General features: G+C 49.7%; 1 protein-coding gene across 4 annotated transcripts in view; it reads left to right on the forward strand.

Moving 5' to 3' along the window:
• Positions 1-11,957, forward strand: part of DEAF1 (DEAF1 transcription factor) — a 26,873-nt gene extending 14,916 nt beyond the window's left edge. For 2 of the 4 annotated variants that reach the window (XM_074586611.1, XM_074586613.1), the window contains 4 exons: positions 479-729; positions 7,788-7,853; positions 9,568-9,657; positions 11,240-11,957. In XM_074586611.1, coding sequence (XP_074442712.1) covers positions 479-729; positions 7,788-7,853; positions 9,568-9,657; positions 11,240-11,344 — 512 coding nt within the window. In that variant the 3' untranslated portion in view covers positions 11,345-11,957. Of the gene's footprint in view, positions 1-478; positions 730-1,644; positions 1,799-7,787; positions 7,854-9,567; positions 9,658-11,239 lie in introns of all 4 variants that reach the window. The other 2 variants (XR_012586938.1, XM_074586612.1) reach the window with 2 other exon arrangements.
• The last annotated feature ends 2,886 nt before the right edge of the window (positions 11,958-14,843 follow it).

Genomic DNA, 14,843 nt, shown 5'->3' on the forward strand with positions numbered 1-14,843 from the left:
GCAGGGTTGTTTACCCAGTGTGCAAGATGCCAATGTACACACAGAGCAGAGGTATTTATTTAAATCATTTCTGTTGGGACAACAGTGACATCAGGATGTTTCAGAAAACTTGACGGTTTTGGTCACTGAATGATTTATTATAACTTTACTTAGCGATGGATAAGGGAAACATCGTGCAGCAGTGCTAGGAGGGCTTAATTCCTTCCCTGAGTAGACAGTAGGGTCAGCAGTACGTGTTCTTCTGTTCTCTGGGTTTGAGAGCGCCCCAAAGGCTTCTTCTGCACAGACCGATTCTGTGCCCTTTGGGTCACAGAAGATAGGCCTGTTCATCAAAAACTCAGCCGGATTGGAAATCTTTGCAGACCGTATTTAAAAAAAAAAAAAGCAACCAACCAACACAACAAACTCACACCCCCACACTTTATGGAAATGAAACGCCCTAATTCTCTATATTTTCTTTTTCTTTCTTCATATTCAGTGTTAACCTCACTCCCTGCCCTGGCGGTGCCCCCCACGACCCCCACCAAAGCCATATCCCCTTCAGTGGTGAACGGGCTGGAAGTGACGGAGCAGCGGAGCTGGCTGTACCTGGAAGAGATGGTCAATTCGCTGCTCAACACCGCCCAGCAGCTGAAGACTCTCATTGAGCAGGCCAAACAGGCCAGCTCCTCCTTCCGCGAGGCTGCGGTCACGCAAGCGAAAATTCAAGCTGATGTGGAGAGGAAAGAGGTAATTATGCCAGAGGAGGTGAGATGGCTCAGCCAAGGGCATCTTTTCGGCTGAGTGATGAACAGAATAATACCTCACTGGTTGTCACTGGCCAGAACAGTGGTGGCCCTCAGAAACTGTTTCTCAATGTCTTGAGAGTGGTATTACCAAGATAAATCTTTCTGAGTTGTTTGTATGATGGGGAAAGGAGTAGAGTGCTCTGGGATTCCAAGAGGTGTGGGTAGCAGGCCAATAGTACAAACTGTTTGGTGTTACGAGTCCTGAGCTCTCCTGTCAGCCATCCTTAAATTTATGAGACGTGGACTCTGAATCCTCGTACAGGAAAGATGGTGAGTGTTCAGCCATGCTGTGGCTGCTCTCTTCATGCCAAGTGAGCAGGGCTATCAAAGAGGCTTCTGGTGGCCTGAAGAGGCAGAGGGATGAAAAGAACAGTGAGCTGTAGAGTTTATGGGGAAGATAAGCAGTACAATTAGAGGTGTCTTGCTGAGCGTTGTGCAAGCAAAGCTTGATCTCACATGAGTCTTGTGGTAAGACTGAAGGGCCGGCTGGTGTTACTGGAGTATTGGCTTGTACCTGGTGGCCCTTCTCTCCTTTCTGAGGGATTATCTACAAGGTCTGCCCTGTTCTTCCCGCTGTTCTTCTCTTTCATTGATGCACGGTAGGTAGGGACCCTGGAGTCTTCTTAACACCAGCTCACGCATGGCCCCTGAATGTGACTCAGTGCACTGCCAAATGCGTTCCCCTTCTCCCCCCCATCCACAGCTGCTGGTGTGGACTTGAGGGAGAGAGGTGGGGTGCAATGTACTGTGAAACTGGTGTCGTTGTCATTAGCTGATGACCTCCCTCCTGTACACCACACTACCTGCTGTTGCCATTGGCGTTATTGCTAACGTCAGCTTTCCACTGAATTCATAGGCACGAGTGTGCAGCAAGAGACCTTGAAGAAATGTGTGTGGGAAGACTTTGCTGAGAGCTGAGCACCCCTAGGACAGTCCTTGCAGCGTCTTTGATATTCTTTGCCACGTTGTCTCTGCTAAACTCTTCTGTACGCTGCATCCTTGATGTGCAGGTGTGTGACATGTTGAGAGTCTAATTCTTCCCTGCCTCCCGCCTGGGCAGAATGGGTGTTTGTGCTGCTGTCCAGGTTTGGGCCATCTGCTGCTAAAAACCTGCGTGTGAAAACCTGGGATACCCCAAAACTGGCAGCTTTGACACAGTTTAGAGATGAACATCTGACTTTATTTAACTTCACTCTCTGCTCTGTTTCCACTTTCTGTGCTGTCTTCCCTTCTGTTTATCCTTACCGTTGTCTCTGGAATGGTTGTTCAGAGCCCTTCCCCCCACCCTCCGATCCAAATCCAGCTCACTTCTGCGTAATTCTAGTTTCTTTTTGCCCCGGGAATGGGAGTTAAAATCCCTCCTGTCTGCTGATTAAAGCGCTGACTTTACAAGGCAAGGATGAGCATGTGTTTGTTTCCAAAGGAAGTCCCTTTCCCAGTAACTGTTGAATCCCCAGTTACACAACTTGTGTGTCTTATCATACTTCTTGTGTAGCGGGTACGTCAACAGTTTTGTATTTTGATAAAAACACTTGCTCATGGTGCTATTTTTTTAATATCCAAATAACAATTCTCAAGCTTGCTGCCGTGTGCCAGCATCTGGAGCCCTGCGGATGATACTGCAGATAGCTATTTCTGAATTCCTTCTAGTGAATTCCATTTTTGGAAAAAACTCTGGGTTTCGGGGTACAGGGCTGGCGTTGGAAGTAATTCCAATAAATGTCAAATAATTGGCTGTCTGCTTTTGTGTTGGCCAGAGGAGCTTTTCTGATTTCATGAATGTTTCCCTGGTGTGTAACAGAAGTCGCTTTCCCACCCTGGGCGTGTGTGTGGTCAGACCGCTTTTTTTGATGGTTAAGTTATAGGAGGGGGAGGAAGAGGTGTCTTCCTGCCTTGGTGGTTGTTGATTTTTGCTGAGCCAATTTAATACAAAGGAAATAGGTGCTTTGTCACTACGTTGTGCTTGTTACCCTGACAGAACTTCCAAGGGCTGAGGAACGGGGGGAGCCATCTCGCCCCCTGCTCCGTTGGCAGGGAGGGTGGGCGCAGCGGTGTGGGTGCTGCTCGGTAGGAGAGCCACCGGTTTGCAGAATTTCTGTGCAGCAGCATGGTCCCAGGTATTTAGAAGTGAGAGATTGTGTCATTGTATCAGAGCTGCGCAGCAAAGGCCCTACAACAGATTAAATTACAACAGAGCTGTAGACTCAGCTCTTCCTGGAAGAGGAGTTCATAGCAGGATTAAGGAAATCTCTTGGGAGCGGGCTTGTTCCCAAGTGGATACACAAACTTCGTTGCCGTGACTGTAAATAATATGTATCTTTAGTTTTCACAGCAGTGCAGAGCTGTTCCCCAGTTCGGTGTCCCAGCTCTCGAGGATGTTGAGTTCAAGTGCTTTTGATCTGGTGACCGTATCCCTGTCCCTCTGCCACCCACGCTGAGCAGGGAGGTGCCTCTGCCTCCCGACGGAGGAGCAGGACGGAGCACTTGGGACAGCACTGTCTGTACCTGCCCTTCAAGGAGGTCTGAAGCAGCCCCAAGTTTTAGAGAGTAGAGGAGAAGTGGCAAGAACAGCAAACGCTTAACTCGTGTGCTAGTTCTGTTTCAGTCTTCCTAGAGAGCAATGAATTAAGCATTAAGGATTTTTAATCACAGCTTATATGCTTTGTTGTATATTGCAAATCTATATGTGTTTCACTTATTATACTTAGTATTTAATGAGCTTTGGAGTTCATTAAATACCACAAATGAGCCAGTCTGCTCCCATATAGCAGCAGTTTGGTTGCCTTGGCTTTAAATATCGGAAGTTGTGCTCTGTGCTGAGCATCGGTAAGTGCTCGTGGGACTTGCAGAGCTCTGAACCGTGAAAGTCAGGCGTTTGCTCCAAGTTTCTTTTGCACAGGGGAGGCGTTTGTGCTGCCTGTAGGCTTATGTTCTTATCTGTGAAGTCAAAGAGCGGACATCACGGTTTCATTCTGGTCACGCTTGCTAATGATATCATTCAGGACTGTTCAAAGGAGTTTTAGGAATACATTATTCCCTTCATTTATATCGTTTTGAAGGTGGCAATGCCAACATCAGAGAGGAACTGTGGCAGGAAGGGGATCTGCTAAATGTAGCAGGGGAAAACCATAAAAAATTATAAGTGCAGCATAAATTAGAAGCATCTACAGTCACGTTTCTTCCTTAAAATGGCATGCCTAATCTGGATTTTGCAGGAGGATTGGATCCCTAATTGCAGTTCCGAACACGTGGCGGTACCTAGATACAGAGTCCCCAAAAGCAACAAGGGGGGGCAGAATTGCGGGGGGGCTGAGCATTTGGGTGTCAGGCTGTACAGCAGTGGAATGCAAATGCCTGTCACCACGGGCGATTCCAGAAAATACGGAAACGTACACTTGCCTTCCACTCTCTCTCATGTCTGACACGAGGGGTTTTCACTCTGCCTCCCTACGAGGATTACAGCCATAGAACGCCCTGAGTCAGGGTCCGGGGGCGTCCTTAGCTGTTCTGAGGAAACTGTAGGTCAGATGCCAAAGGCTGGAGGTGAAGGTTTCACCAGCAGAGTTTTGCTTGCGCATCATTTTGTCATTTGTCAGTCCTCGCACGCCCTCCGTTGCTGTCTCTGGCCTTTTTAATTCCTGTACATTTGTTGAAGGATCGTGGTTGGCTGGGCAAATCTCAAGACTGAGGATCTCTTCCAGATTTTGTTTCCATCTTTGCCACAAGTTATTTAGATGCCCCGAGGTAACTCCTTGGCCTTGCTGGGCCTCAGCCTGCTCTTTAACGTCAGGATAACGCTTCCTGCACAGGGGCCGTGCAGAGCCGTTGGCAAAGCGGAAGGATCTCTGGGTAAAAGGCTCTTGGAAAAAAGCGTTAACCTTGTAAGTCCTAGAAATAAGGGCCATTTGTAAACCCGAAATCTACAATTCCCGCATGTAAGAAAATATCTCTTTGGCAATAATTTCTTCTGAAACAAAATTGTTCTAGAGTCCAAGACACCAAATCCAGTTACATTCATGTATCTAGAAGTCTCGTGAAGCGATATTCGGGAAGAAAAGCAAACCATAACCTGTCCAGCTCCGTGTTTATATCAACTTCTAAAATAAAAAGTGTCATGCTTGTTGCAAAAAATGAAAATAACAAAATATTTGTAAGCTTTTTCTGAATTGCAGCATTTTGCATGGCATTCATTAAATAGAGCTGCTCTGTCAGAACTTCACGCAGCTGTTAAGAGAAAGTTCTCTGCTGTCGTCATTAATTGGCTTGTGACTAATCTGATCCTTTGGTTGCCATCGGAATGTTGGCTTCGCTGCATTTTTGTTTTAGCGAAAACCATTTAGGAAGAGAGCGAGTGGGGCAGCAAGGGCTTAGTGTCTCTTCCAGGAGATATTTGAGAACTTGCAGGACTGGCCCCAGAGGAGCGGCTCAGCGATGGTCACACCAAGGCCTGGGGGCTTTGGCAGAGTAGGTTTTTTGAGCGTGCATTAAGCCATCGTTTCTAGCAGATAAACTTCAGGAGGGGGAGAATACCTGAACTCACCAAACTCTCTGCCAGAAGGCATGGCTGGAAGATAATGTAGATATTCAGGAAACGTGTTGAACAGTTACTCTGTATAAATTTTAAAAAATCGGTGTCAAAATCTGACAAGCACTTTAATTGAAATAGCCTCTCTGGGTCATGCAGTGATGCCTTTGGAGCCCAGCCCATTGAAAACAAGGTGGAAGATTAAATCAGCTAACAGCTGGACCATCTGAATTCTTTTTTAGAAAGATTAAAACAATTCAGGGCTAGAGAGTATGAAATTAACCCAAAAAGGGTCGGGCATTCAAGAAAGGTAGCTCTAGTAAGCAAATAATGGTTTGTGTACCCCCAAGCACCGGTGAAGACAGTTGAGAATTGGAGGTTATTGGTTTTCTGGAGCTGGTTTTATGAGAGATCTGGATGTGTCTGGCTTGATCCTCTCCCTTACCACACCTTTGCCTTCTCCATAGTTTCTGAATGGCTTGAATTCTTCACACCATGGGCTGAGCGGAACCAGAGGACTCGCTGCGGGCGGAGAGAAAAAGGAGACGAAGTGGGGGGGATAAACGTGCGGTTTCCATCAGCAGGTTTCGGGGGCTGAGAGCGGAGGAGGAGGAGCTGCTGTGGCTCAGACAAGGACAGAGGCTTCCTCTTGATGTCCTTCTTGATGTTGGCAGTCTCCCTGGGGAACAGGATTAGCCACACTTGCAGAGGATGAAGTGGAGTCTTGGTGGTGGGAAGGGGTTTAATTCTGGATCTGCGACATTTCGGCAGAGCTGGAATTCAGCATGGTCAGCCCCGGCACTGTCACTGCCTGGCTGTTGCGGAGGGGACAGTAGCTGGGATTATGTGCGCAAAGTTTTCAAGCTGGGTTGAAATGCCAGCTCACCGCGTGCTTTCGTATCTGTATTTCCACTTTCGTCACTAAAAAGAAGTTTAGAAACATTTCACAGTTTTCCTAGGCCAGTACTTTTAACACGGATCATTGATCTTTCACTTAACAGTGGAAAAATCGTTTTAATCTTTCCTGAAGAATCCCCAGTTTCTCTACCCGTGTGCCGGCTGGCAGAGGCCGCGGCATGAAGCGTTGAGTTCCAGCTTCTCCACAGCCGGTGCTCACTGACGTTCGTGATTCTCTGAAGAATCAAGGTCATTTTCTTCCTGAGGCTTAGCAGGACTCTTAGGCCAGAGGCCACCTCTCAAGCGCGCCGCTGTATTCCCTGTCTTCACAAGAGTGCTTTTAAGTTGGGCACAATTTTGGTTTTCAAAATAGTAATTTTGCAGTTTCCATAGACGTGATGCACACTTCGCCTGCGCAGTACTGGAAGCGCTGGGGATGCTGTGCCTGTGTCCTGTCTTGCTAATTAGCCTGGTCTGGCCTATTTGTCAAATAATGGCAGAACCCAATCACGCCCCTTGCAGCAAGAGGTTTCCCTGCCGCCTCCTCCATCCCCCTGGAGTTTTTAATTTGAATTTGTGTCATGGTAATGTAAAGGTTTTGAAGGTTGTGATTTCAGAGGAGAATAAATACTCTGATGGCAGGTCATAGAGACACTTGTAAATTAAGCCTTTAATCTCCTTATACGTTGGGTCATGGTCACTCCTGGATAAACCTGCTTTGGCTGAAGGTGGGGGTTCAGGTTTTTTCTTGCTTTTTAACTGTTCCCAATAAATTTAAACCAGGGTTAGCACATAAGCAAATCGGGATCGGGTTTGAATCCCTTTGTTTTAGGACTCCTGTCTCTCGGCAGCGTTGGCTGCTGAGCGTGGCCAGGCAATAGGTGGAGCAGCGCCTGGTTGGACTTGAACTGGTTTGGAGTAAACCTGCAACACGCCTGAAACGTGCTTTGAAAGTCACCTCCAGAGGAGTGCTTAATTCCAAAACTGCTCGGAAGCCCTTGCATGCTTTTAGTAAAGGGAGGAATAACGGTGATGGTTGATGCTGTTCCTAAGTCTTAAGTGTGTTAATTTTGTCTGTTTTTTTCCCCGATCCATTCTGTTGGGCTATGCTGTCCCTTCAGTTTTTGCCTGTTAGTGGATTAGGATGACTCAACTGAACCCAAAATTTGGCCCAAGAAGATGGCACTTGGCCCTGTTACCCTGGCATTTTCCTTGTGTTTCCTTTGCTAACTTGTTAGGTTCTCGTGGGGGTTGTGTGTAGTTCCCTCGTGGCAATTAAGGAGTGCTTGGCTGGATGGAGTGGGGAGCGTGGGGTTTGAGTAAATGCTGGACTTCACTGGCACTTTGTCACCTCAGGCCATTTCCTCACAGGCTTCTTCATCTGTCTCCGCATAAGGGCACCGTGTCCCTCTCTTAGAAGGGAGGAGTGAGGTTCCCCTCTGTCCTCTTGCAACTGCAGTTCGGGGCTTGCCAGAAGCAAGCTCAGTGTCGGGACCCTCCGTACAGAGCAGCCTTTTCAACCCCTCACGTCGTACTCTGGCTGTCAGATGACAAGTCCGCTGTATTTTTCTTTGCAGCAATATCAGAACCAGTTATTTCAACAAACAGAAGATGTGGATGGGAAAACAGAAATCATCATCAAGGTAAGCTGGGGGCGTCTCATATTTTATCAAGAGTCTTTTGTTCTTTGTCTTGTTCCATTTAAAGGTGCAGAGGCTTTTATCATTGCTACTGAAGTCACGTATTCTGTATTGCGTATCTTTCGCTAGCGGGAGTAATGTTTGAGCAGAGTGTCCCCTTTCCCAGGCATTCCAGGTTTTCACAATCCGTTATTGTCCTCTGGCTGGGTTAGTGAGTCTCACTCCCCTGAGTGACGGCACTGCAGCTCTGACGGATGGCTCTCACTCAGGCCTGAGAGGAAGGAAACTCTCGTCCTTTTGGTCCTGTCAGCGGGTTTGCAAAACTGCGTGATTCCCTCTGGCTTTTGGAACGGGAGCGTGAGTTGAGATAGTTCAGACCCATGATTTCAGCCCTTACGGCTGTATGTGCTACTCGTTCTATCTAAGATCTCCAGGTACAGCTGCGTGCACTGTGTATTTGCAGCATTTTCCAACACCGTGCAGGTTATGAACAGCCTCATTAAGTGTCCCTTTGGGACGGGCTTTGCAAGTCCCAAAGAGCAGCTTTCAGCCCCTTTTTGGTGGCCTGATTTCCCGGCTGTATGTCAGGAATACAAATATAGTTCAGTCACACCAACTGTTAACTGTAGGTACATGGGTCAGGTGTGAGCAGACGGCGTGATGAACTCGGTGTTAATCAGGGCGCCGATTGTTAGGTTGGTTATGCTCAAAAGGGAAGGAGCTGGTGGAACTAAAGACGCCTGCGACACTTTCACAGCCGAGAAACGCTCCCTGTCACGGCCTCACACTGCTGCTCCGACGTGCTAATGATTTGTCAGTAATTTAATGAGTTGGAAACAGAACGCTCTGTGAAGTGCTTATTTTTGTGGTAGTTCAATGATATTTCCACCTAAATATACAGGTTATGTTAATTGATGTCACTGATACAAGATTAAAGCGATAGACACAAAAACAGCCTTTAAAAACCAGGTGTGATTTTTCATCCATGTATCGTATCTCACCTTGCTTCTAGGTTTAAGTCCTTGCTCTTGTTATAGCCTTCTTAATTTTACACCTCTGTCTTCTGTTTCCTTCTTGGGACACTGCTTATGTAGTCGTGCTGCTGACTGGCAGCCCCTAGTGCCTTTTTCCTCTCAAAAACCAGGGAAAGATTAAACTGAAGCGTCCCATCCTTACGCCTGCTCTTGTCCTTCCTCAGAGCCTCTCTCAGAGATACACAGGATTATATATTATAAACAAAACCACCAGCCAAATCTGCCTTTAAAACTTTACGTTTGAGATAAACTCCGAGGTTGGGTATGGATGGCCTGTGTGTAGCCTGTACGCTGCTGTTGGGCACACGCCTGCCCCGGGCTAAGACTGACTCCTGCAGAAGCCCCCGGCAATGCGTCCGGGGTTGGTAAGACACATGTCAAGTTACTGGGGACAGATTTCCGTGACCACTCAGTATCTCGCCCGTGGTTTTGAAGGGCATCTCGCCGTCCAGAAAGGAAAGGAGAGATCCCTGCTAACGTGGCGAGGAGAAGGGGTCTCTGAAGGCATGTCCAAAAGCCAGCGGGCCACTTTGTTTTGTGTTCGTGTGTGGAGGATATATTGGGAAACGGGGGCTTTACCACTGCTCCTGCATCACGTCGTGTTACAGCACCTGTATTACACTTTGGTGATCTCCCTGTTGTCATTATCTCTGACACTGTCTCTTTCCCATCCATTGTCACAGCAGTCCTGTGTCAACTGCGGTCGTGAGGCAACGAACGAGTGCACAGGATGCCACAAAGTCAACTACTGCTCCACTTTCTGCCAGCGGAAGGTACGAGGTTGCTTGGGAGTTGCAGTTTCAGTTGTCCAGAGAGGGCAGTGTGATCCTGGGGAGAGCCAGACAGCTCTGCCTGTCGCCTGGTGGGCGTTAAGGACAGTGAGAAGAACGGGCAGCGGAACGCGCTGTGTGGTGGGGGCAGCCGGAGCACAAGCCTTGCACGGGGTCGGCAGCCCCAGCATCCCGAACCCACCCTGCCAGCTGGGTCGCCGAGCAAGGCTAGTGACGGGGCAGGTCTGCAGGGCAGATTCCGGACCAAATGGGTAGGGAAGGTCTCGAGATTTGCACACCCCTTCTCAAAGGTGATCTAAAAATCAGAGCACCACCAGCAACGAGAGCGTGGACACCTCACTGGGAGCTGTGGGGAGCAGTCCCCTGGGAGCACTTTTACAACCCCTCCCTGCCGCTTCCTGGTGACCTGGGCACTCCCCAGTCCCTGTGCTCCTGCTCCGCCACTGAGGACACAGGGCTGTTATTCTTTACGTTATTTGTGATGCTACAGATGGTGCAGTGCGACAAACTGTAAGATTTTGAACACGGGAGGTGTGGAAACAGGTATGAGGAAGTATGGTGGAGGAAGCTGCTGTGCTTCATGTTTGGCACAGGTTCCATACAAAGACCCCTGGCACTCTGCTTTAGAGGAAAGGGTGATTTAGTTTGGTCAGGGCTGCAGTTCGCGGGCTGTCCAAGTTCTGTCTGAATCAGCTGAGGCCGGGTGTATTGAGTAGCTCTAGAATTTTGACTGGTTCCTTTTGCCTGTAACAGAGCGTAATGGTGGCCAAGTTCCCTGTCTGCACAGCAGAAAGAGTAAAAATACAAAGAAAGACCAAATGCGTCTTGCAGAAAATCCACACAGCCTACCTGCCCTGGCGTCCCAGGGACAGTAACGCCACCCTGGTGTCCTCTCAGTACAAAGTGCACTGGGAAACGCCACCAAGTACCCACCTTTTGTCCCCTCCTAGAGAGCGCGTCACTTCTGAGCAGACGTCTGCCCGCCTGTGGCTGGTGCTCTGCGCTGTAGCAGGGTGTGAGGCTGAAGTGCTCGCCCGTAACCCGTTCCTTGAGATTCCCCCTGTGTTCGTGAGCTGTGATGTGCGGCCTCTGGGTTGCGCGAGTTAGAGGAGTGTTCTGTTAGTGCAGACGAGAAGCGAAAGGCAGTAAATCCTGGGAGAAATTGTATTCCTCTCCTTGGCCATGGCTGAACTAAGACCCCCTGTATGGTGCTGTCCTTCGGGAGCGCTCGCTCGGAGTGAGCTGCCTTTCAGGAGAGGGTTTAACTCTCACTCTGTTTTAGTAAAATTTCCAAAACCTAATTGACATTGATGTCCTGGTTTGGATTTTGGGTTGAGAAGCCAGCATTCTGCTTAGTTTGTATCCGCCTCTAGCTTTGACCCAGTATGTGGCTCCTTTCCTGTCCGTCATTAGTCTCGTTTGGCCGAGCAGTAGCGACCTGCTCAGCCCATCTGTGCTGGAGAAAGCGCTTCTCAGACAGGGCTTCTCTTGGGGCCCGGGGTGCTTTTGTGCTTTCCAAGGGCCCTTTCTCTTCATGGCCTTTCCCTCTGCTCTCCCCTCGCAGGACTGGAAGGACCACCAGCACATCTGCGGCCAGTCGGCCACGGTGACGGTACAAGCCGACGAGGTGCATGTCACGGACAGCGTAATGGAGAAAGTCACCGTCTGAGCACACCTACCTCTAACCGTTCATGAGCAACGTGGTGCGGCCGGCTGGATCGGCGACCCAGCGCGAACGGTCTGTCCTTAACACACCACACTCTTCCCTCTAGCAAACTCATTTTTGAAAGACTTTTTGATACTGTGAGAGCATTTGCCAACTCCCGATCCTCTTCCAAAACCTTTGAGTAATACAGAGACTGTGAAAACCTCATCTGGAAAAAACAAACCCCACCAAACTGCAGCCGAGCAGTTGGGAGCCACCTTCGGCTTAAGGAAGCTTTGACTGTGCCAGACTGGAACCTCCACCATGTGGATTACAGCGATCTCCTCATCTCTCTGAGATGGATCTAAAGCAGGTGCTGCAATGAGATTTGCCAGTGTTTCCTTCTCCCCGTGCTTCCCTACCTCTCGTTTGAAAAAAGAAACAAACCTTCATTTCATTTATTTAATTGCCTTGAAAAAGTCAGTACAAGTTCTTAAGTCTGACATTAGAAGGACTTTTTTTTTTTTTTCCCCTGTGTTCCCTCTGTGCTGGGCAAATTTGGAACACATTGGAGCTTCTGCACTTAAATATAAGTAAAAAATAACACGTTGTTAAATAAAATGCAGTGAAATCATAAGCATGCCCGGCAGCACTGTTTCATTCCCGCGGCAGCACTTTGCCGTACTGACAAATGGGCTGCAGCGCGGCTGCGGGGACTCAGTGCAGCTCTGGCTGCGGTTTCACACGCGTGTCTTTGCTCTCCGTCTCCGTAGGTGGCGGCTGGGACGTGTCCGTTCAGCAGGGAGGGGCGGTCTCGCGTGTGCCGTGCCCCAGCTGTGGCCCGGAGCGGCCATCTGGCCCACATCAGAGCTGATCAAACCCAAAGTGAGAGCGTATTCATAGAGTGCTGGCTGTCATTGCCTTTTAGTGGCTGCTAATTAAAGAAGTGGTGAGCATTAGGAAGGTATTTGCTTCATTCACTGCAACAAAATCATTTAATTATTAATGTACTTAATAATTTAGGCTAATCAGGCGCCTTTATTTGCCTTTGAAGATTAATGGCCCAGGCTGGAGGAGTCTCAGTAGATGCGCACACCTCTGGTTGTTGGGTTTTTTAGCCTCGGGCATAAAAACTGTGAGGCATTACTGGTCCTGTCTGGTTATTCGCTCGGATTTAGTGTTGGTGGACGAGGAGGGTTATTGTTTAGCTTCCACTTCTGTGAACCGCAGTGACCCAATCCAGCATCATAAACACTGTCAAAAGGAGAAACTTCTATCCAGAGTTGCGGGAAAGTAGTAATAGAGAAAAACACCATGGAAAATACTCAAGTCTTACACCAGCAGTTTCTGACAAGTCCATTCCTTCCTCCGTGAATCTTAAAGGTCTTATCACGTTACGCTCCGTGTGCTACGAGGAGACGGAGCTGGTTTATCCTCTCACTGCTGAGATCTCCCCGCAGAAGAGCCCGCGGGGGCTTTGCCTGCAGCACCCGCTGCTGAGAGGCAGCAGAGGGGACTTGCTGTGGAGGGCGGGTGACAAGGCTCCTGCACAGGTCGGTGGCAGTCGGTGGATGTCGCTTTCCGGCTGTGTAACTGGAAAAGTTACTCCTCCTAACGCGGAGCTCCGTGGGCAGGGCAGGCAGCAGCACCACGGGAGGGACTGCCGCCCATGGAGGGCGAGGAATTGGCGTCGGCAGAGGGGAGATGGCAGCGTGCCGGCCTCCTCTGAAGGAAACAGGTCTCTAACGGAAAGCCAAGCACGACCTGAGGCAGGATGAGAACAGAAATTACCCATCTGAAACTCCCGGGAAGGAAAGAACAGGCAACTCCCCAGACTCCCACAGCAAAACGTTCACTCTTGCTTCTCAGCGTAATACTTCAGTATTTGTCATCGCTTCTTCTCACACTGTTAAATTATGATCGCCTGTTTTCTAACGCTTAAAGACAATTAGTTAATTGCAAAGACAGCCTTAATTGAGCCTGCGGTAATACAGCTCATTTACAGGGTTTCTTGCGTCCGTCTGTTGCCCATTAGGGTTCTGACTCAACGGAAGAGCGCAGGATGTCGAACACCTCGCGCTGCTGTTGGGCTGCACCACCCGTTTGTTTCCAGCGCCCTGCCCCAGCAGATGCCGAGCTCTCGGCACGGCGGCGCCGCGGCGCAGGTCTGTGTGTGCACCGGATCCTCAGCTGGTCCTTCAGCCATCGCCGGGCTGGCCCGGGGACAGCGAGCAGTGAGCGTCAGCGTCTGCGAGCAGAGGGGCCGCGCTCAGAGAAGGCTGATGAGGCGCAGCGTAGTGAGTCCGTGCTCGAGTCGCTCCCCAGATAACCGACAGCAGCGTTAGAATTAGTCTCGCGTTAGAATGCAGCGAAGGTTGGCTCTGAAGCGGCAGCTTTGGAGCGCTAAAGCTGCACTTCCAATGTCAAACACAGCTTTCAGCTGGAAAATATCTCCGTCGGTTCCCCCCTTTGGCTCACCTTGTGTTCTCCAGAGAGAACCGTCCCCGGGCGGTGCTGCTGGGTTGAGAAGCCGAGCTCTGCGTGGAGTGAAGGACGAGCGCGGCTGCGGGAGGGGGTGAGCTGAGAGGGCAGGTACTGGCGCTTGCCGGGTCTCCTGCTTTGTCCCGGGCTGGGGGACACACAAACGCAGCGTCCTCGTGGTCCTTATTAAACAGCCTGTGGCTGAGTGTAGCTGAGCTGTGGGTACTGGCTGAATTTTGGCTTTACCGCACCTTTTAAGGGAAAAAATATTTGGAAGAGAGTGGGGCAACTTTCTGAAATGACAGAACTGTAGGTGCGACTCCGCTGTAATGAAGGCTCTCGGGGAGCTGCCCATCGGAGCCCAGGCAGCTGCGCCCCAACACAGGGGCAAACTACAGAACGCCAACATTTACAGTGTAATCCCTGGGAATTGGGTATGCTTATTTGTTGATGACAAATTGATCGAGCAATTGTTATTCTCAGTCAAAGAAAAGCTTCAGCCCTCCCTGCAGTACTTCCTTCCCTTTGTTTCTAAGCGAACAAATTACCGCTTGGAAAGCAACAACTCTATACACGAATCATTACTGAGGAGATTGCTGGTTTCTGCAACAATAATTCTCTTCCCTTCTCGGCCTCAGAGCCCAGCGTTACCTGCGCCCTCTGGCTACCCTTGGTGTCCCGGTGCTCAGGTTTACCGAAAGGCATGACGGATTTCTTTTCCTGCAGGCTGGAAACGGTACTGTGCAGCTTGATAAGGAACACTGGAGACCGAGCAATAACATCATCGTGCCTTCGGGTGGGTAGAGGTAAAATTCCTGCATTCCGTGCACTCTGACAGGGACCGCAGGACTCTCCTCCTCGCTAGCCCTGCGTGCCCTGTGCCCCAGCAGCCTCAGCGCGACCTGTCGCCGTTCCCAAGCAGGGAAGGCAGAACAATTAGGGCGAGAAGGCTGGTTTGTGAGCCGGTACCGAGTGGGGCGGCCGCGAGCCCCCAGCTGTGCTCGGGTCTCTCCTCAGCCCGGCGCGGCTGCTGCTGGGCAGG

This window comes from Larus michahellis, chromosome 4 (assembly GCF_964199755.1).
Source record: "Larus michahellis chromosome 4, bLarMic1.1, whole genome shotgun sequence".
Classification (NCBI taxonomy): domain Eukaryota; kingdom Metazoa; phylum Chordata; class Aves; order Charadriiformes; family Laridae; genus Larus; species Larus michahellis.